Here is a 22487-nt window from a genome sequence, read left to right as displayed (position 1 = left end):
TCGGAAGGTGAGTATATGTTTATTTTTTATTTTTTAACCTGTGACATACGTGGCTGGGCAATATACTACATAGCTGGGCAATATACTACGTGACTGGCCAATAAACTACGTGGCTGGGCAATATACTACGTGGCTCTGTGCTGTATACTACGTCGCTGTGCAATATACTACGTGGCTCTGTGCTGTATACTACGTCACTGGGCAATATACTACGTCACTGGGCAATATACTACGTTACTGGGCAATATACTACGTCACTGTGCAATATACTACGTGGCTGGGCACTATACTACGTGGCTGGGCAATATACTACGTGGGCTGGGCAATATACTACGTGGGCTGGGCAATATGCTACATGGGCTGGGCAATATACTACGTGGACATGCATATTCTAGAATACCCGATACGTTAGAATCGGGCAACCATCTAGTATGTATATATATATATATATATATATATATATATATATATATATATAACAGTTATTCTGAAAAGTTAAGCAGGTTGAAGATTAAATGATCTCCAAAAAGCCTAAAGTTATATATGACACATTTCCTTTGCATTTTAGGCAAAATATATATACAGCTCAAAAAATAAAGGGAACACTTAAACATCACAATGTAACTACAGGTCAATCATACTTCTGAGAAATCAACCCATCGAGTTATGAAGCAACACTGATTGTGAATCAATTTCCCCTGCTGTTGTGCAAGTGTAACAGACAACAGTTAGAAATAATAGGCAATTAGCAAGACAACCCCTATAAAGGAGTGGTTTTAAAGGGCGTGACCACAGACCATTTCTCTGTTCTCATCCTTTTTTGGCTGTTTTTGTCACTTTTGCATTTTGTCATTGCTCTCACCCCTAGAGGTCCTGTACAGTAACATGAGGCGTTGTCTACAACTCACAGAAGTTGCGTAGGTAGTGCAGCTCAACCAGGATGGCACATCAATGCAAGCTGTGGCAAGAAGGGTAGCTGTGTCTGTCACCACAGTGTCCAGAGCATGGAGCAGATACCAGGAGACAGGCCAGTGCACCAGGAGACATGGAGGGGGGCGTAGGAGGGCAACAACCCAGCAGCAGGACTGCTACCTCCTCCTTTGTGCAAGGAGGAAACGGAGGAGCAGTGCCAGAGCCTTGCAAAATGACCTCCAACAGGCCATTAACACCCATGTGTCTGCTCAAACTGTCAGAAACAGACTCCAGGGCCTGATGTCTACAAGTGGGTGTTGCGCTTACAGCCCAACACCATGCAGGGCAATTGCCATTTGCCAGACAACACCAAGATTGGCAGATTCGACACTGGCGCCCCCGGGGGTCTTCACAGATGAGAGCAGGTTCACACTGAACACATGTGACAGACGTGACAGAGTCTGGAGATGCCGTGGAGAGTGTTCTGCTGCCTGCAACATCCTCTAGCATGACTGGTTTGGCAGTGAGTCAGGAACTGTATGGGGAGGCCTTTCTTTGGTGAGCGGCACAGCCCTCCATGTGCTAGCCTGAGGTACCCTGACTGCCAGTAGGTACCAGGATGACATCCTCAGACCCATTGTGAGACCATATGCAGGTGCAGTGGGCCCTGGGTTCCTTCTTATGCATGACAATGCTAGGCCTCATGTGGCTGAAGTGTGTCAGCAGTTCCTGCATGATGAAGGAATTGATGCTATGGACTGGCCTGCCCGTTCCCCAGCACTGAATCCAATCGAGCACATCTGGGACATCATGTCTCATTCCATTCACCAACGCCGCATTGCACCACAGACTGTCCAGCAGTTGACTGATGCCCTAAACCCCTACACGACATGCGCCGTACAAGTAGAGCGCATGTCGTGTCTCCCCCTTTGATGTGGGCTCCGGCGCTGAGCCCACATCAAAGCCGCGACATGTCAGCTGTTTTTTACAGCTGACATGTGCGTGCAAGAGCGGCGAGTGGAATCACGATCTACCTGCCGCTATTAACTAGTTAAATGCCGCTGTCAAACATTGACAGCGGCATTTACCTAGCGCTTCCGGGCATTGGGCCGAAAATGCGCTCATCGCTGACTCCTGTCACATGATCGGGGGTCAGCGATGTGTCGGCATAACAACCCGAGGTCTCCTTGAGACCTCTATGGTTGTTGATGCTGGATTGCTATGAGCGCCACCCTGTGGTCGGCGCTCATAGCAATGCAGGAATTCAACTACATAGGAGCGATCTGAGCATCGCTTCTATGTCGCTGATCCGATTGATTTGTGCCAGCTTCTAGCCTCCCATGGAGGCTATTAAAGCATAGCAAAAGTAAAAAAAAAGTAATAATAAATATGAAAAAAATAAAAGTTTAAATCACACTTCTTTCGCCCAATTCAAAATAAAACAATAAAAAAAAATCAAACATACACATATTTGGTATCGCCGTGTACAGAATCGGCCGATCTATCGATAATAAAAGGATTAACCTGATCGCTAAACGTCGTAGCGAGAAAAAAATTCAAAACTCCAGAATTGGTCGCTGCGACATTGCATTAAAATGCAATAACGGGCGATCAAAAGAACATATCTGCATCAAAATGATATAATTAAAGACGTCAGCTCAGCATGCAAAAAATAAGCCCTCACCCAACCCCAGATCACGAAAAATGGAGACGCTACGGGTATCGGAAAATTGCACAATTTTTTTTTTGTTAGCGAAGTTTGGAATTTTTTTCACCACTTAGATAAAAAAGAACCTAGACATGTTTGGTGTCTATCAACTCGTAATGACCTGGAGAATCACAATGGCAGGTCAGTTTTAGCATTTATTGAACCTAGCAAAAAAGCTAAACAAAAATCATGTGTGGGATTGCATTTTTTTGCAATCTCACCAAAAGTACAACTCGTCCCACAAAAAACAAGCCCTCACATGGCCATATTGACGGAAAAATAAAAAAGTTATGGCTCTGGGAAGGAGGGGAGCTTAAAACGAAAACACAAAAACAAAAAAAGAGCTGCGATCTTGAAGGGGTTAATGAAGGTCTCGGAGGAGATCCCTCAGGATAACATCCACCACCTCATCAGGAGCATGCCCAGGTGTTGTAGGGAAGTCATACAGGCACGGGAAGGCCACACACACTACTAAGCATCATTTCCTTGTCTTGAGGCATTTCCACTGAAGTTGGATCAGCCTGCAATTTGATTTTCCACCTTGATTTTAAGCATCATTCCAACTCTAGACCTCCATGGGATATTAGTTGTGATTTACATTCAGCATTTTTAGGGTTTATTGTTCTTAACACATTCCAATATGTAATGAATAAAGATTTGCAACTGGAATATTTCATTCAGTGATTTCTAGGATGTGGGATTTTAGTGCTCCCTTTATCTTTTTGAGCCGTGTATATATATATATATATATATATATATATATATATTTATTTATTTTTTTTTTTATTTTTTTTTTTCATCTTTTTTATTTTAAAAATTACCAAAAGGGAAATGGGCCGATGCAAATGTTTGGGGCACCTTGCATGGTTAGTACCTAGTAGCACCCCTTTTGAAGAGGTATCACAGTTTGTAAATGCTTTTTGCAGCCAGCCAAGAGTCTTTCGATTCTTGTTGGAGGGATTTTCATCCATTCTTCATTGGAAAATTCTTCCAGTTCTTTGAGATTCCTGGGACGTTTTGCATGCACTGCTATTTTGAGGTCTAGCCACAGGTTTTCAATGATGTTCAGATCAGGGGACTGTGAGGGCCATTGTAAAACTTTCAGCTGAAGCCTTTTGATTTTGCCTTTTATGGATTTTGATGTGTGTTTAGGATCATTATCCAATTGTAGAAGCCATTCTCTTTTCAACCTTTCAGCTTTTTTACAGATGGTGTTATGTTTGCATCATGAATGTGTTGAAATTTAAATGAATCCATTCTTCCCTCTACCTTTGAAATGTTCTCTGTGCCATTGGCTATAGCACAACTCAAAAGCATGATTGATCCACCCCCATGCTTAATGGTTAGCTAAATTTTCTTTTTCAAAAATTCTGTGCCCTTTTTTCTCCACACATACTGTACCTTTGATCATTGTGGCCAAAGACTTCCATTTTCACCACAGCAGTCCACCAGTCCACAGAACTTGTTTCCAAAATGCGTCAGGCTTGTTTAGATGTTCTTTCACATACTGCTGATGCTGAATTTTATGGTGAGGACGCAGGTGAGGTTTTCTTCTAATGAAAGCCATATTTGTACAGGTGTCTCTGAACGGTAGAACAATGTACCACAACTCCAGAGTCTGCTAAACCTTTCTGAAGGTCTTTTGCAGTCAAATGGGGGATTTGATTTGCCTCTCTGGCAATCCTACAATCAGCTCTCACTGAAATTTTGCTTGGTCTTCCAGCTCTTATCTTGACCTCCACTGTTCCTGTTAACTGCCATTTCTTAATTACATTTCGAAATGAGGAAAGGGCTTCTTGAAAACGCTTTGCTATCTTCTTATAGCCTTCTCCTGCTTTATGGACAGGCCTCCACCATTTTCATTTTCAGAGTGCTAGGCAGATGCTCAGAAGAACCCATGGCTGCTGTTTTTTGGTACAAGGTTATAGGAGGCTTTTTACAAAGCTCGGAAATTTGCATCACCTGGCCTTTTGTAATGATGATGGTGAACAAGCCATAACCTTAACAGACTAACTAAAGTCTGAAACCTTTGTCAAAGTTGAGTACACAAATCTCCAAGGGTAGCCAAACTTTGGCATTGGCCCATTTTCCTTTTTGGAATTTTTAAAATGTGAAAAATGACAATATATATTTTTTCTTTGCCTAAAATACAAAGGAAATGTGTCATCTTTAACTTTAGGCCTTTTAGAGATCATTTCATCCTCAACTTGCTGAAATGTTCACAATAACACTAATTTTGATGCCCAAACCAAACTTTTAAGCACTATATATATATATATATATATATATATATATATATATATATATATATATATACTAGACTGTGGCCCGATTCTAATGCATCGGGTATTCTAGAATATGCATGTCCCCGTAGTATATGGACAATGATGATTCCAGAATTCGCGGCAGACTGTGCCCGTCGCTGATTGGTCGAGGCAACCTTTATGACATCATCGTCGCCATGGCAACCATTATGACATCTACGTCGATACTGTGCCCGTCGCTGATTGGTCGAGGCCTGGCGGCCTCGACCAATCAGAGACGCGGGATTTCCAGGACAGACAGACAGACAGACAGAAAGACAGACAGACAGAGAAAAACCCTTAGACAATTAGAATATATATATATATATATATATATATATATATATATATATATATATATATATAAACAATGCACAACATTATCTACATGATGCTATAGGTGTCTTCAGGGAAAGGAATGTGGCAGTTATTGTCCACATCTCTTTCACTTACACTGTCTGGAACCCATCCTTTCCGTGTTTGCAGCCCACACATCATGATAAACTCCACTTTGTCAAACTGTATTTACTAGAACTATCTCACAATATCCATCTATGCAGACGAGAACAACTTTTTAAATGTGTCCGCGAAATGTAAGTCACTTGACCCTCCTGCATCTGCACAGAATGACAGATATCACCATTTGGCCCTAACATGGCGTGGAAAGGCCCAGACTACAGCCCAATAAATTATTTATTCTACACTGGCTATAAATTGGAGTGGTCTGTCATTTAGCAGACTGGATGCTAAGTAATGGTCTTCCTAAAAATGTTCTGCCTTGTTAAAGGGGCATTCCAGCTGGAAGCATTTATCGTCCACTGATAGGCAATAAATAAATGCTAGATCGGTGGGAGTCTGACAGCTGTGGCGACAGGCAGAATGAAAGGCTCCTGGCCCCCTTTTTACTGGCCCACAACCAGGAAGGAGCATGAATAGACTGATGGTCAAACAAGCCTCTCCGTGATTGAAAGGGCCCAGTGCTGCAATAGGCAGATCAGATTTTAATGAGGTCTTTGCCAATAAGCCCCCAAAAATGAGCAAACATGAAAATGATTTTACCTGCCATCCCAGGTCCCGAAAACTGACATATAACTCATGCTTCTTGCAGGCCTGCTTCTGATCTGTGCTTGTGTTCTCTGTAAAAATTGAGAAAAAATACAGAAAGGTGATTTTAGGTAGGATTGATGCTTCTGATCTGCTAAATCGGCAAATCCAATCCATCCAACGATTATTCTCTCTCTCCTGCAGGAGATGAAATGTTTTCTAACCCTTTGATCAGGAGGATGTCCACAGTGACCAAAGCACTGTACGTACCTGCTATATTTGCCACCCGCAGTGCCTCCTGGTTCTTTGGTCCTTTGGATCTGTTTTGGTTGCGCTGCTTCCCACCTGTTGATCGGATGCTTCGCAGATGAATCTCTGTAGCTTTAAAGAAGGCCACCATGAACGGCTGCTTGTTGTGAGGTCCATTAGTCCCAACCAAACCGGCTAGTTTGGGGTTGATGCTCTGACCTAACATACAAAAATGCATATTTTACAAGATAGATACAGTAGATGATAGATAGATAATAGACAGATAGATATTAGATAGATAGATATGAGATAGAATAGATAGATAGATAGATAGATAGATAGATAGATAGATAGATAGATAGATAGATAGATATGAGATAGATTTAGTTGTGCTCAAAAGTTTACATACCCCGGCAGAATTTTTGCTTTCTTGGTTTTTTTTCAGAGAATATGAATGATGACACCAAAACTTTTTCTCCACTCATGGTTAGTGGTTGGGTGATGCCATTTGTTCTCAAATTATTGTGTTTTTTCTTTTTAAATCATAATGACAACCCAAAACAGCCAAATGACCCTGATCAAAAGTTCACATACCTCATTTCTTAATACCGTGTATTGCCCCCTCTAACATCAATGACAGCATGAAGTCTTTTGTGGTAGTTGTGGATGAGGTTCTTTATTTTCTCAGATGGTAGAACTGCCCACTGTTCTTGGCAAAAATCCTCCAGTTCCTGTAAATTCTTGGGCTGTCTATCATGAACTGCGTGCTTGAGATCTCCCCAGAATGGCTCAATGATACTGAGGTCAGGAGGCTGAGCTGGCCACCCCACAACCTTCACTGTGTTCTGCTGTAGCCAATGACAGATCGACTTGGCTTTGTGTTTTGGATCGTTGTCATGTTGGAACATCCAAGTAAGCACGTCTCATGCACAGCTTCCGGGCTGATGAGTGCAAATTTGCCTGCAGTATTTGCGGATAATGTGCTGCATTCATCATTCCTTCAACTTTGACCAAGTTTCCTGTGCTTTTGTAGCTCACACATCCCCAAAACATCAGCGATCCACCTCCATGCTTTACAGTAGAAATGGTGTTCCTTTCATCACTGGCCTTGCTGACCTCTCTCCAAATGTAACTTTTATAGTTGTGGCCAAAAAATTCAATTTTGGTCTCACTCCAAATTACCTTGTTCCAGAAGTTTTGAGGCTTGTCTCTGCTGTTTTGTGTATTGTAGGCGAGATACTTTGTGGCATTTGCACAGTAATGGCTTTCTTCTGGCGATTCGACAATGCAGCCCAGTTTTCATCAAGTGCCTTCTTATTGTGCATCTTGAAACAGCCACACCGCTAGTTTTCAGAGAGTCCAGTATTTCAGCTGATGTTATTTGTGGGTTTTTCTTTGCATCCCGAACGATTTCCCTGGCAGTTGTGGATAACATTTTTGTTGGTCTCCCTGACCGTAGTTTTGTTTTTACAGAGCCCCTGATTTTCCATTTGTTAATCACAGTTTGAACGCTACTGACTGGCATTATCATCAATTCATTGGATATCTTTCTGTACCCTTTCCTGTTTTATACAGATCACTCACCTTTCCCGGAAATCCATTGACAATTCTTTTGATTTCCCCATGACTCACAATCCAGAAATGTCAGTGGTTGGATGAAAGATGCAAGAGTCTGTCTAAATCCCAGAAACTCACTCAGCTTTTATGCACACACACTGATTATAAGCAAACAGGTCACAGGTGAGGATGTTACCTTTAGTAGCCATTCAAACCCATTTGTGTCAACTTCTGTGCATGTTTTTAGGAAAAATCACCAGGGTGTGTGAACTTTTGATCAGGGTCATTTGGATGTTTTGGGTTGTCATTATGATTTAAAAAGAGAAAACACAGTAGTTTGACAATAAATGTATTCACCCAACCACCAACCATGAGTGGAGAAAAAGTTTTAGTGTTATCATTCATATTCTCTGAAAAAAGGCCAAGAAAGCTAGAATCATGCTGGGGTATGTAAACTTTTAAGCACATCTGTAGATAGATAGATAGAAATGAGAAATAGATAGATACACTGCATAGATAAAAGTATTGTGCCCCCCAACATTGCACGTACAAGAGCTTTTATGATATTCCATTCTACATCCATAGCCATTAATATGAAGTTGGTCCCCATGTACAGCTATAACAGCTCCTCTCTTCTAGAAATAATTTCTTTAAGATTTCAAAGTTTTCTGTAATAATTGTTGCTATTTCATCCAGAAGAGCATTTGTGAAGTTAGACCCTGATGGAGGAGACGGTCGGGCTCACAATCTCCATTCTATGTCATCCCAAAGGTGTTGGATGGGGTCGAGATCAGGGCTTTGTGTGAATTCCCCCAACCATGTTTTTATGGATCTTGTGCACTGGAGCACAGTCATGGGGAACAGAAAAGAGCCTTCCCCTGAAACTGCGCCCACAAACTTGGAAGCATAAAATTGTCCAAAATGTCTTTTATATGCTGCAGAATTTCCTTCACTGAAACTAAGGGACTGAGGCCGACCATTGAAAAACACCCCCATAGCATCATCTGGAACGCCAGCCAGGGCCGTGGGGTACTCGGTACGGGGTCCGGTACTTAAAGTGATGTGTTGACCTGGTCCATGGCCCTGGGCGCCCAAGTAAAAGGGACGGTCTTTAAAGGGGTTTCTGAAATAATAAAGGTTTGTGACGCCACCTGTGGTACTCGGTCACGGGTGACCGACGCTGCTTAAAGGGGTCCTCTGGAGTGATGTTGTGGTAGCAGGGATGGTATGGCTTCCCACAGGTGAAGCTGGATCCCCAGGGCTCCCGACGTGTTGGGCAAGGATGGTGTGGTGCCGGGAATAGACGGAGGACACAGGGTTGCAGTCTCTACACCTGGTTTACTGATGAATTCAGGCAGCCACAGTCCAGGATACCAGATCACAGATACAAGTAAGGTCCGGCCAGCTTGGAAGCGAATCTGGAATCTCCTTTACCAGTTGGGGTTGGAAGCCTTCCCTCTAGCACTGTGGTGTAGCAGTCCCTTGCTGCCTTAGGCCTCACACAAGGTCCTCACATTTTCTCTCTGTCCCCCTTGTTGGTAGGACACTACCCGTATGACAGGTAGCTTGAGCCTTTTTACAGCATCTCTAGCACGACCCGAGCTCTGTCTGCTACTGTGTCCTTCAGGTATTATTGGTGGACAGGTAACTTGCAATCTGCTGTCCGCCGGTTTCTGTCGTGGGGCATAGAGTTACACCCACAACCTCGGTCTTCCTGCTACCAGTATCTGCGCTCAGTGTGGAGGAAGCCCAGTCGCAGTTTCTCTCCAGCTCTTCACTCTCCTGTGCCTCTTTTCCTCCCTCTGTCTTCCTGATTCTCTTCTGTCTGCTTCCTCCCTCCTCACACCTCTGTGACAGATTACTCACTAACTTCCCCTCCAGCCAGAATATATATAGGGGAGCCACCCACAAGCTGGATCAGAGCTCCCCCTTCTGGCCTGGAGTAAGAACATGTTGCATGTTTGTGAATACCTGATAAAAGGAATCCTTCCTCGCTTCCAAGCATGACATCACTCTTCCCGTGAGGAAAGCAATGCCACTGTAACAACCAGGAACCTGGGGTGTTACACATCCATCCTCCACCAAACTACAGCTGGCACAATGCAGTCAAGCAGGTAAGGCTCCTGGCATTCTCTAAACCCAGACTCATCCATTAGATGCCAGATTGAGAAGTATGATCCATCACTGCACAGAACACGTTTCCATTGCTCCAGTGTTTGGATGCGGCTGCTTAACACCACTCCATCTGACACTTGGCATTGTGCTTGGTGATGTAAAGTTGCACTCAGCTGCTTGGTCATGAAGCTTCCAGCGGGGCGCAGTGTTTGTGCTGAGGTTAATATGAGAGGAAGTTGTCAGTTATGGAGTCAGCAGAGTGTTGGTGACTTTTCTGTCCTCTTCTCCTCAGCACTCGGTGACCCTGCTCTGTAACATTATGGGGTCTCCACTTTCTGGCTGAGTCACTGCTGTTTCTTTTGCTTCTCAATAATATCACTCACAGATGATGGGGGAATATTTAGGACAAAAGAAAAAGTCATTATCTGGCTTGTTGCACCGGTGGCTCCTATGATAAGACCGGGCTGGTAACAGGGAAGTCTGTACCACCAGCCATTCTGACACATTAGTAAAGACAGACAGTATGATGAGGGGCTGTATATTATATACCAGGGGGGCCAGATGTTATACAACAGGGGCATTGGTATCAATGATTACACAGGTCAACAAAAAAAAAATAATTTTCTGGTGTCCAAAATATTTTAATGAATTTGGGGTATTTTTGGGGTGCTGATTCTGAATATGCTATCAGTTTTGCCAGATTGGCTCAAGTTTTTGACATTTTTGGTATCTTATTTATAGCACTTGTTGGTAAATGCAACGCATCATCTCATTAATTTCTTTGGATTAGTACTTGAACTGAGCAGTTCTCAATATAGTTTTGTGTTAATTAGTGTTCTAAAAGTTTGTTCATAGCTTGATTTTTGCACTAACTTTATGTTGTTGTCTGTTTTCCAGTGAAAAGCATGAACTCATCAAGAAGAAGTTGTCTTAACAATCCAGACTCATTCTGTTACATTTGTGGTGAATACACACTGCCAAAACATAGAAGAAACATAACAGACTTCGTAAAAAAAGTGTATTTTGCCTATTTTGGGGTTATGCTTGGGGACCAAGACAAGTTTTGGGCACCACACATAGTGTGCAAAGCATGTATCGAATTATTACGAAAATGGAGCAAAGGACAAAGAAAAAGCTTCAAATTTGGTGTTCCAATGGTGTGGAGAGAGCCAAAAAATCATCATGATGACTGTTATTTCTGTGCAGTGCAAGTGCAAGGATTCAATAAGCATAAGAAACGAAAATGGGAGTAACATGGAATCTGCAAGAAGGCCTGTCCCTCATTGTGAAGATGTGCCTGTACCTGTGTTTACCATAAATAACAGTCATCATGATGATTTTTTGGCTCTCTCCACACCATTGGAACACCAAATTTGAAGCTTTTTCTTTGTCCTTTGCTCCATTTTCGTAATAATTCGATACATGCTTTGCACACTATGTGTGGTGCCCAAAACTTGTCTTGGTCCCCAAGCATAACCCCAAAATAGGCAAAATACACTTTTTTTTACGAAGTCTGTTATGTTTCTTCTATGTTTTGGCAGTGTGTATTCACCACAAATGTAACAGAATGAGTCTGGATCGTTAAGACAACTTCTTCTTGATGAGTTCATGCTTTTCACTGGAAAACAGACAACAACATAAAGTTAGTGCAAAAATCAAGCTATGAACAAACTTTTAGAACACTAATTAACACAAAACTATATTGAGAACTGCTCAGTTCAAGTACTAATCCAAAGAAATTAATGAGATGATGCGTCGCATTTACCAACAAGTGCTATAAATAAGATACCAAAAATCTCAAAAACTTGAGCCAATCTGGCAAAACTGATGACATATTCAGAATCAGCACCCCAAAAATACCCTAAATTCGATGAAATATCTTTGGCACCAAAAATGCTGTTGACCAGTGTAATTGATCAGGAGAAATGGGGCCGGAGTTATAAACCAGGGTGAGGGTTCGGATGTTACACCCCAGGGTCGAGGGGCCTGATGTTATACAATGGGGTCGAGGGGCCGGATGGTATACAACGGGGGCAATGGAACTGACGGAAAAACCTTAATTCGGTGATTAAGACGCATGTCCCAATGCTTCTGTCCATATATTGTGGATAGGTTGTATAAAACTCTGCTATCAGTACATCATATTTCTTGGGTGTACCCAGTATAGCCCCTGTATTTGCTTTTTTCGGCACGTCTGAGGGATCAGTCACCGGACACCCAATCCCAGCCTGTGTACAGTTAAGTTAGGTAATAAATAAAGCCGCTAACCCCACCGCTGCCCCTGACTCGTTCTGAAGGGTTGTGCAAAGTTCACCATCTTTTAACACCAGAAGAAACCTCCCCCCAAAAAAAACCTAGAATTGTAAAAAAAAAAAGTGAAACCCTGTTACAAGAATTACCCTTGTTCCTCAGGAGAATCTTAAATTCCAGCCTCAGGTAATTTATTCAGTGCAGAAAACAAATGCGGCCTGTAAAATGTGTTAGTAGATTGTGTGAGATAGGCAGGGGGCCGCTCCCTCACTCAGGAGCAGGGGTACAGCCGCCGCTGCCAGCAGATCACATAGCGCAAAGACACCACGCTCTGCATGCAGAGGCTGAGAAATCAAGATTTAAAGGGATTGCCCACTTTTATGTAAAGCGTTAAAAAAAAGTTTTGTATAAACTTGGTATATCCTTTTATGCTTTCAGTTTGTGGAAACATTTTTATTTCTACATTCAGAGGCTGAAAATCCATCCTCTGCTCACAAATTACAATGCGTCAGCTTAGGATGGAGATCTGTGCCACAAAGGGTCGCGTCGGTGTGATGGGCACACAAGGTCAGGGCTTGGTCAGTGTTTTCAGCGCTCGCTAGCCCCTCACGTGACCAGGACAAATTCTGATCCTCCAGGCAGAACTAATGAAAGTTTTTATTCAGTGACTGCAAGCAGAAAGTTTAAAAACTGCATGAAATTGATAACAAAAATCCCACAGTCTCCCCTTGAGCATTTTCCATAAAGCAGCACTCACATCCTGTGACATCTGCTGCCCAGAGAGCCCGGGGATCGTACAGTACGGCATCTGCCCGGGACAGCAGAGCGCTCAGGATGCCTCATTATCCCACTACTTCTTTTTTTGTTCCTTGTTTTGCTTCTTTCCTGGTCATTTTTTTATGGGTAAACACAAACTTAACTATCTTCCGGTCGCGATTATACTGATAATATCTGCTGCGATTTCCACACAACACATGTGGTGATCACAAGGCTCTTGTCAAGCGATTGGCACTACCTGACTTATTAACTCCTTGGTGCAACAGTCCGTTATTACCGTCAGGAAGTGGCGATTTTTTTCCATTCCCAACTTTTTTATTTTTCTGTCGCTTGATTTTTTTTTGTATAACAAGTAGTATTTCTAGCTACATATACTGAACATATGGTGGTCCTTTTATACTCCCTTCCAAAAAATTACTAACAAATTTTGTAAAAAAATTTTTCTTTGTACTACGGCTTTCGTTCTGCCAGGCAGTGCTATTATGGGAACCTGTATTCAGGTTTATATTTTGTTTTAACTTTTTCCCTACTGAGCGATTTTTCATTTTTGGGTTTTTTGTTTTTGCACCCCTTCTTCCAAGAGCCAGAACTTTTTTATTTTTCCGTCAATGCTGCCGCATAAGGGCTTGTTTTTTGCAGGATGAGATGTAGATTTTATTGGCATCATTCGTTTTTTAAACGATTTTTCAGGTTGCTATCATTATGGCGATACCAAATTTGTATACTTTTTTTTAATATATTTTAGTTGATAAAATTATTTAGAAGATTTATTTAAGTTAATGTCGCCATTTTCTGAGATCTGTAACTTTTTCATTTTTCAATCAATGGAGCTGTGTGAGGGCTTGTTATTTGCGTGATGAACTTCGGATTTTTTCAATACCATTTTGGGGTACATATGACATTTAATTGCTTTTTGTTGCATTTTTAGGGGAAGGTGTGGTGACCAGTAAAAGACATTGTGAGGTGCTGGCTGTATAACAGTCGGCACTTGCTCTGTACAGAGCACGCTCTGTTCTAACACCGCTCTATACATCCATATCTGACATACGACGTACCGTTATGTCCTCCTACATCGTAAAGACATTAAGAAAAAAAACAAAAAAAACTTTTTTTTGTCTTATTCTAAGAGCCTCTAATTCTAAGAGCTTCCCTGGCTTCAAGTATCCCACACCTCGGGGAATACTATTCTCACACATTTAGGCTTTGTGCAAATGGAGGGGGGGTTTAGCGGATCCATTCTTAAATGAAACCTGAAAAATATGCTTTTCTAATGTAAATCCATTTTACTGTTCGTATGTTCGGGTTTTTTAGCTTTCTTTTTTTTCCCTGTTCATATTTTGAAAAAGACCTGATTGGAAAAATAAAAAAAGGGAAGGTCACTTCTTTGAAGGGGCTCCTGAAGGAAAATGCTCCAGATCATTATCTAATCAGAAGGCTGCAAAGAAAAACTCTTCCAAAATACTTTTCTAAACCTGCTTCAGGAAACAGAAAAACTACAAAATTTCCCCAAAGAAGGAGCCTTTCCTGAAGTGTTTTTCACTTGAAAACGTGTAAAAAAAAACAAACTCTTTTTGCACATAGACTTATGGTGTCTTTAAAGGGGTATTCCTCTCGCCAAGATCCTATCAAAATACATAGTAGGTGTAATAATAATAATATTAGCAAATACCTCCAATTGGAAATGTAGTATAGTTTTTCTGATTTGCTTTGTCTCTTTCCTCATGTACAGGGCATGGCAGGACCTTAGGTATCCATAGTTATTATGACCACTAGCAACTAGCTGTTACTATATCAGTGGTTGTAACCATGGATACCTAAGGTCCTGCAAGGCCTGCATATGAGGAAAATGACATAGCGAGTCAGGAAAACTATACTACATTTCTAATTGGAGGTATTTGTTAATATTATTACTCCTACTACATATTGGGACATGATCTTGGAGATGGGAACACCCCTTTAAGGAAATGTCGCTATCTGTCACTCACCATTGTTGCTCTCCACAGACAACTGCAGGCCAAGATTTTGCTGCGGGATCAGCACCCAGTGATTGCTGGTGGCGGTAATGTCGAAAACTAACCAGCCTTCTTCCGCTGCCCAAATGGTCCTGGAGTCGAGCAGGAACAGGTCTGAATCCCTAGGGAGATACTGATGATTAGATGATGGTAAAATGTGTCAGCCTGACGTCCATGCTCACAGAGGATGCAACAGTAAGGCCGGGATCACACTTGCGAGTGCAATGCGAGAAAATGACCCGAGTCTCTCACATCAATACCCGGTACTGCCGCCAGCACTCAGGACTGGAGCGTTTCTCTGCATAGAAATGCATTTAGCTGCACGCTCCGGTCCAGAGTGCTGGTGGCAGTGCCAGGTATTGATGCAAGAGACTTGCGTGAGTTTCTCGCATTGCACTCGCAAGTGTGACCCCGGCCTAAAGGATAGATTGATAGAGCCACAGACGTCTTTTCTTCTGCTCGGCAGCTGTCATGGGTGCCCAGCCTACAAAAAACTACAACGCAGTCCCATTTGGGTTGCTGCACAAAGAGTGCTTCTTTCTTCTGATCAAGCGGTTAGACCACTGTCTATCAGCCCTTACAATCTACAGTGGAGAAAACCCCTTTAAGATAGGAATTTACATTTCCTATGTAACACAATGGGGATATTTGCACCATTTGCCCCTGATCACTGAAGTTTGTGGGTCCCTCTGCATATAACATTTGACATATTTGGTTATTTAGATCAATTTTATGCTGCAAAATAAAAAAAAAACAAATCCTTTCTTGTTCTCCATCGAGGTCCTGAGTTCGTCAGAGGGGAACAGTATCCCCAGCTGAAGCCTTTGGTGAAATGACCTGTACACTGGGTTGCAGGGAGTCATAAACGCTGCTCATAAACGGTGGATCCAGGTCCATGGCCGCGGGGCGGAGGGAGCTGCAGAGATATTTATTGAAATTCTTTGCGCACACGTGCCCTCTGTGGGGGTCATAAAACATGGCCGCTGGAGATGGCGAGCAAGGCCAAGAATCCTGACAGCCGAAAAGTAACTGAAGACTGTTTTACACGGTATGTTTTAGAGCACGGTTTCCTAATGGATCTGAGGAGGAAACAGCCAAAATGTGCCCATAAGATGATATAAAGATGTCTGTACAATGTCAACAAGCATGAAATGAGCAGTATACAAACCCCTGAGCTATGGGTTAAGGGGGAGGATTGATCATTTATATTGCAAACTGGCTGAATGGGTCTAGTAGGCAATGTAGTCCAGGCTCCTACCCTAACTTAGCCTGTAGAATTATGTCCTGTAATATACTCCAGTGCTGCACTCACTAATCTGGTGGTACAGTCACTGTGTACATACATTACATTACTTATCCTGTACTGATCCTGAGTTATATCCTGTATTACACTCCAGAGCTGCACTCACTATTCTGCTGGTGGAGTCACTGTGTACATACATTACTTAGCCTGTACTGATCCTGAGTTACATCCTATATAATACCCCAGAGCTGCACTCACTATTCTGCTGGTGGAGTCACTGTGTACATACATTACATTACTTATCCTGTAGTGATCCTGAGTTACATCCTGTATTATATACCTCAGAGCTGCACTCACTATTCTGCTGGTGCATTCACTGTGTACACACATTACATTACTTATCCTGTACTGATCCTGAGTTACATCCTGTATTATACTCCAGAGCTGCACTCACCATTCTGCTGGTGAGTCACTGTGTATATACATTACATTGCTTATCCTGTACTGATCCTGAGTTACATCCTGTATTATACCCCAGAACTGCACTCACTATTCTGCTGGTGGAGTCATTGTGTACATACATTACATTACTTATCCTGTACTGATCCTGAGTTACATCCTGTATTATGCCCCAGAGCTGCATTCACTATTCTGCTGGTGCAGTCACTGTGTACATACAGTACATTACTTATCCTGTACTGATCCTGAGTACATCCTGTATTCTACCCCAGAGCTGCACTCACTATTCTCCTGGTGGAGTCACTGTGTACATACATTACATTACTTATCCTGTACTGATCCTGAGTTACATCCTGTATTATACCCCAGAGCTGCACTCACTATTCTGCTGGTGCAGTCACTGTGTACATACATTACATTACTTATCCTGTACTGATCCTGAGTTACATCCTGTATTATGCCCCAGAGCTGCATTCACTATTCTGCTGGTGCAGTCACTGTGTACATACAGTACATTACTTATCCTGTACTGATCCTGAGTACATCCTGTATTCTACCCCAGAGCTGCACTCACTATTCTCCTGGTGGAGTCACTGTGTACATACATTACATTACTTATCCTGTACTGATCCTGAGTTACATCCTGTATTATACTCCTGAGCTGCACTCACTATTCTGCTGGTGGAGTCACTGTGTACATATGGAGCGCCCCCAGACGCAGGGCCGCGGGGTACTCGGTACCGGGCCTCTCTGTCTCGGTCCTGGGGTTGTCACGGTGGCTAGACACCGTCCGTGACCCTGCTAAGGGGCGTCCAATGAAAGATGTGATGATGGTGCGTGGTGCAGGTCGCGATGAATAACGAGGACACAGGGTTGCAGTCTCTTTACCGAAGGCTTCAGGATCCTCAATCCAGAGTACTGCTAACAGGGCTGGCTGAGACCGGCCGGTCCGAAGGCACATCCAGAGTTCCCTTTGCAGGTGGAAATCTGTGCCTACCTTCTAGCGCCTGTGTGTTGTAGTACCTCCCTGCTGAGCACCACGGGATAGTCCTCACAAGTGATGTGTCTGTTTCTGATGTTCTTCTCTCTCACAACTCGTATCTTTTCTGAAGTTCTTTTTCCGTCCCCCAGATGATATGGATAGGACGCACACGTATGACGGGTAGGCCTGGAGTTCTTCCGGGACCCTAGCGTCGCCCCTCTCCCACAATTGCCCCCTATGTCTGCTTAGGTGATTTAGGTGAGACAGCCAACCTATAATTAACTGTCCTGCCGCTGTTTGAAGTATTGCTTGGAGCCAAATACTTCCTCGGCGTTCCGGCCACCGGCTACGCACCTCAGTAGGATGTTGCCTCGATCTTACGGCACGACTCCTACTGGCTTTATCTCCTTTTTGCTGCGATCTCGTTTCTCACTTCTCCACAGTAAACCTCGCTTCTTTTCCTTCCTTAGGATGCCACCGCATTCAACTGCAGGCGCGGCTCCGTAACGTTCTGTTCGCTAGGCCACTGTCAGGATCCCACCCCTGACAGAGACCCCCCTGAATCTTCCCCCGCAACACCCTCTGCCACAGGATGTTGCCTGGTTCCAACCCAGTCAGCTTCTGACTAACTTCCTATCCAGCCCCCAGTTTTACCAGATTGTGAGGAGTGGCCTAATACATAGAACCCTTTGCTCCCCCTGGTGGCCAGAATGTGAAGTGTAAAGTGTGACTGTGATACCTGGTCAGGTGAACTCCTTAAGTGCCATCGGACGTACCATCACTCCCCTTAGCGGCGGAGCGTCAGTACTGCAACGACCAGGACTCTGGGGCCCTGCATATACATTATATTACTTATCCTGTACTGATCCAGAGTTACATCCTGTATTATACTCCAGAGCTGCACTCACTGTTCTGCTGGTGCAGTTACTGTGTACATACATTACATTACTTATCCTGCACTGATCCTGAGTTACATCCTGTATTATACCCCAGAGCTACACTCTCTATTCTTCTGGTCGAGTCACTGTGTACATGCAGCGCCCCAGAGTCCTGGTCGTTGCAGTATTGTCGCTCTGCCACTAAGGGGAGTAATGGTACGTCTGATGGCACTAAGGAGTTCACCTGACCAGGTATCACAGTCACACATTACACTTCACACTCCGGTCACCAGGGGGAGCAAAAGGTTCTATGTATTAGGCCACTCCTCACACTTTGGTAAAACTGGGAGTCGGATAGGAAGTTAGGGAGAAGCTGACTGGGTTTTGCCCAGGTAACACCTAGTGAGAGAAGAGGTTGCTTGGGAAGATCCAGGGGGGTCCCTGTCAGGGGTGGGATCCTGACAGAGGCCTAGCGAAAGGACAGATTGTTACGGAGCCGTGCCTGCACCTCATTGCGGCGGCATCTTAAGAAAGGACACGAAGCGAAGGATATTGTGGAGAAGTGAGAAACGAGATCACAGCACAAAGGCGATAGAACCAGTAGGAGTCGTTCCCCGAGATCAGCAACATCCTACTGAGGCGCGTAGCCGGTGGCCGGAACGCCGAGGAAGTGATAGACTCTACGCATTACTTTGAACCAACGGCAGGGAAGTTAACTTTAGGTTGGCTGCCTCACCTAAATCACCTAATGAAGACAACAGAGGCAATTGTGGGAGAGGGGCGTCTCTAGGGTCCCTATAAAATAACTCCAGGCCTATCCCGTCATACGGGTGCGTCCTATCCATATCATCTGGGGGACGGAGAGAAAGGACAGAAACAGACACGACAGTTGTGAGGACTATCCCGTGGTGCTCAGCAGGGAAGTACTACAACACCCAGGCGCTAGTAGGTAGGCTACTGATTTCCACCTGCAAAGGGAACTCTGGATGTGCCTTCGGACCGGCCGGTCTCAGCCAGCCCTGTTAACAGTGCTCTGGATTGTGGATGCCGAAGACTTCAGTAAAGAGGTAAAGAGACTGCAACCCTGTGTCCTCGTCATTTACTGCGACCTACACCGTCACCTACATTTTTAATTGGACGCCCCTTAGCAGGACCACGGACCGGATCAGGCCACCGTGACATTCCCAGAACCGAGAGAGAGAGACCCGGTACCGAGTACCCCGCTGCCCTGAGTCTGGGGGCGCTCCATACATACATTACATTACTTATTCTGCACGTAATTTCACCCTTTATTATACTCCAGCAGCAGAATAGTGAATGAAGCTCTGGAGTACATAAAATAATGTCCTGTACTTACATTGTCTTTGGTAACATTGATGATCAGTGCATAGTATAAGTGACACAAAGCTGTATACACGGTAACTCTACTGCTATCTTTATTTCCCTGACAGTAGTCGTGTATTTCTTCTACAGCAGGGTAGATCGCACTCAAACTCTTCTTGACAGACCATCCTGCTTTTTTCCTAGGTCTTTGGCCTGATTGATTTGACTCTACCTGAGCTTATTTCCAATTCACATTTTAAGCAAACTTTTCTCCATCCTGGCCACAGAGGACAAGGTAATCTCCACTGCTTGTATTATTTTATTACATTGCAGGCATAAAACGTACCGTCCTCCAATAATCGCAGTTTTCTGTACATCTGGCCACACTGTAATGTATTTCTATAACAAACTGTTCAGATGTTATGGACCTAAGCAAAGGACTGGACGGCAGCCATGCTGTCTTTTCAGTGCAGCCCCGTCATTACGACAACCAGTGATGGGACATAATGTGTAATTAGGGGTAGGAGTCACCTATTAGAGATCTCCTCTATAAACCAGAGGAGAAAACCACTGCAGAGAGCAGTACTTTAATGGAAAACTTGCAATACTATTTTCCCTTGACAAATTCAGCCGGATGACCCCCACCTGTACCCATCAGGTCATTGCTGGGAGACCAATAAAACAAAGAAAAACCCCTTTGCGGTTTCTCTAAGGACCTCACTTACTTTCCTTGATGTTCCTGCAACACTTGATAGATGCTGATCTGAAAGGTCTCATTGTCAAACCGCTCTCGAATATAATCCTTATAAATCCTGAATTCAGCCGCCGTCACTGCTTCGCCCTCTGGGATTTTGGCAAGATCGAACCGGAACTCGCGGTGGTGACGTCTCCGGTGAAAGAACTCTTTATCGTGCTCCACTAAAAGATAGAAAAAGATGTAATGCAAGGCGGGGTAAAGAGTTACAGACATTAAAGTGTAGCCCCAACAGCAAAATAGCTTTATCATTTACTAAGAGATTTACATCAAGTCTTATTTGCACTGATGAGGGGCAAGAACCCTGGAACAGCTGTCTGCAAACAGAGGCATTATGGAGAAGACTCTGGCTTGGCAAAATATTCTGTCTAGTCTAGCTTAGAGGGAACCTGTCAGCGACAAAAGCACTATTTACCTGCAAATACAGTTTTAATCTGCAGGTAAAAGAATGTTTATGTAGCGCCCCCACTGCCGCAGGGCCGAGGGGTACCCGGTACCGGGCCTCTGAGTCTCTGCTCTGGGGTTGTCACGGTGGCTAGACCCGGTCCGTGACCCTGCTGAGGGGCGTACAGTGATAGATGTAGATAGTGGTGGTGGTGCGGTGCAGTAAATAACGAGGACACCAGGTTGCAGTCTCTTTACCTCTTTACTGAAGGTCTCTGGGTCCTCAGTCCGGAATATGGTTCACCAGGCTGCGCAAGTCCGGCCGGTCCGATGGCACCTCCAGAGTTCTCTTTGCAGGTGGAAATCTGTGCCTTCCTGCTAGCGCTATGTGTTGTGGTCCTCCCCTGCTGTGCTTACGGGATAGTCCCCACAACTGTTGTGTCTGTTTCTCGTGTTCCCTCACAACAACTCGATTAGATGATGTCCTGCTAATCCTCCGTCCCTCCCGGTGTTATGGTTGGGACGCACCCGTATGACGGGTAGGCTCGGAGCTCTTCCGGGACCCTAGAGTCGCCCCTCTCCACAGGTTGCCCCCCAAGTCTGCATAGGTGATTTAGGTGAGACAGCCCGCCTGTGACTGACTGTCCTGCCGTTGGTTTGAAGTATTGCTTGGAGCTAGATATATGAATACTTCCTCGGCGTTCCGGCCGCCGCTTGTGTGCCTCAGTAGGATGTTGCCTCGGTCTTACAGCACGACTCCTACTGGTATTTCTCCTCTTGCTTTGATCTCGTTTCTCACTCAGCACAATATATCTCGCTTCTGATCCTTTCTTAGGGCACCGCCGCTATGCTGAGCAGGCACGGTCCCGTGACGTTCTTTCTTGTAGCCAGGCCTCTGTCAGGGTCCCAAACCTGACAGGGACCCTACCGAATCTTCCCCACAACACCCCCTGCCACAAGGTGTTGCCTGGTTCCAACCCAGTCAGCTTTCTGAACTAACTTCCTGCCTGACCCCCAGTTTACCCACACGGTGAGGAGTGGCCTAATAAATAGCACCCTTAGCTCCCCCTGGAGGCCCGACTGTGAAATGTATTGGTGTCTGTGATACCTGATCAGATGAACTCCTTCAGTGCCATCGGACGCACCATAGCTCCCCATAGTGGCGGAGCCACAGTACTGCAACGACCAGGACTCTGGGGTGCTGCATTTACATCTGGTCAGGATACTGGAGAAAATGAAGTTTTTCCTCCCTGCAGACACTTGCTTCCAGTCTGCCCTGCACACACACTGGAGAGCGAGCTGTCAATCAGTGTGCCAGGAAGTGATTAGAGAACGATTACTATGTAGTGAGCGGTGACTGTAACCGCTTCCTGGACCGCACCAAAGACTGGAAGTGAGTAGCTACAGGGAAAATAAATCTTCATTTTCTCCCTGTAGCCACTGCTCCTGTAAGCCGACTACACAGGACACTATTTACTTGCAGGTGAATACCATTTTTGTAACTAGCAAGTTCCTTTTAAGTGGAATCTGTATATTT

At 44.2% G+C, this 22487-nt stretch overlaps 1 protein-coding gene across 1 annotated transcript in view; it reads right to left on the bottom strand.

Annotated features, from left to right (window-relative positions):
• Positions 1-22487, bottom strand: part of BMP7 (bone morphogenetic protein 7) — a 150292-nt gene that overhangs the window by 24482 nt on the left and 103323 nt on the right. Inside the window, exons 2-5 of the mRNA XM_077253139.1 lie at positions 20538-20730; positions 14901-15049; positions 6238-6435; positions 5983-6059 (exon numbers count right to left, since the gene is read on the bottom strand). Of these exons, the coding sequence (XP_077109254.1) occupies positions 5983-6059; positions 6238-6435; positions 14901-15049; positions 20538-20730 (617 nt within the window). The remainder of the gene's footprint in view (positions 1-5982; positions 6060-6237; positions 6436-14900; positions 15050-20537; positions 20731-22487) is intronic.

This window comes from Ranitomeya variabilis, chromosome 4 (genome assembly GCF_051348905.1).
Source record: "Ranitomeya variabilis isolate aRanVar5 chromosome 4, aRanVar5.hap1, whole genome shotgun sequence".
In the NCBI taxonomy this organism is placed as follows: Eukaryota; Metazoa; Chordata; class Amphibia; order Anura; family Dendrobatidae; genus Ranitomeya; species Ranitomeya variabilis.
Note: the sequence above shows the minus strand (reverse complement) of the source record. Positions and strands in the feature narration are given on the sequence as shown.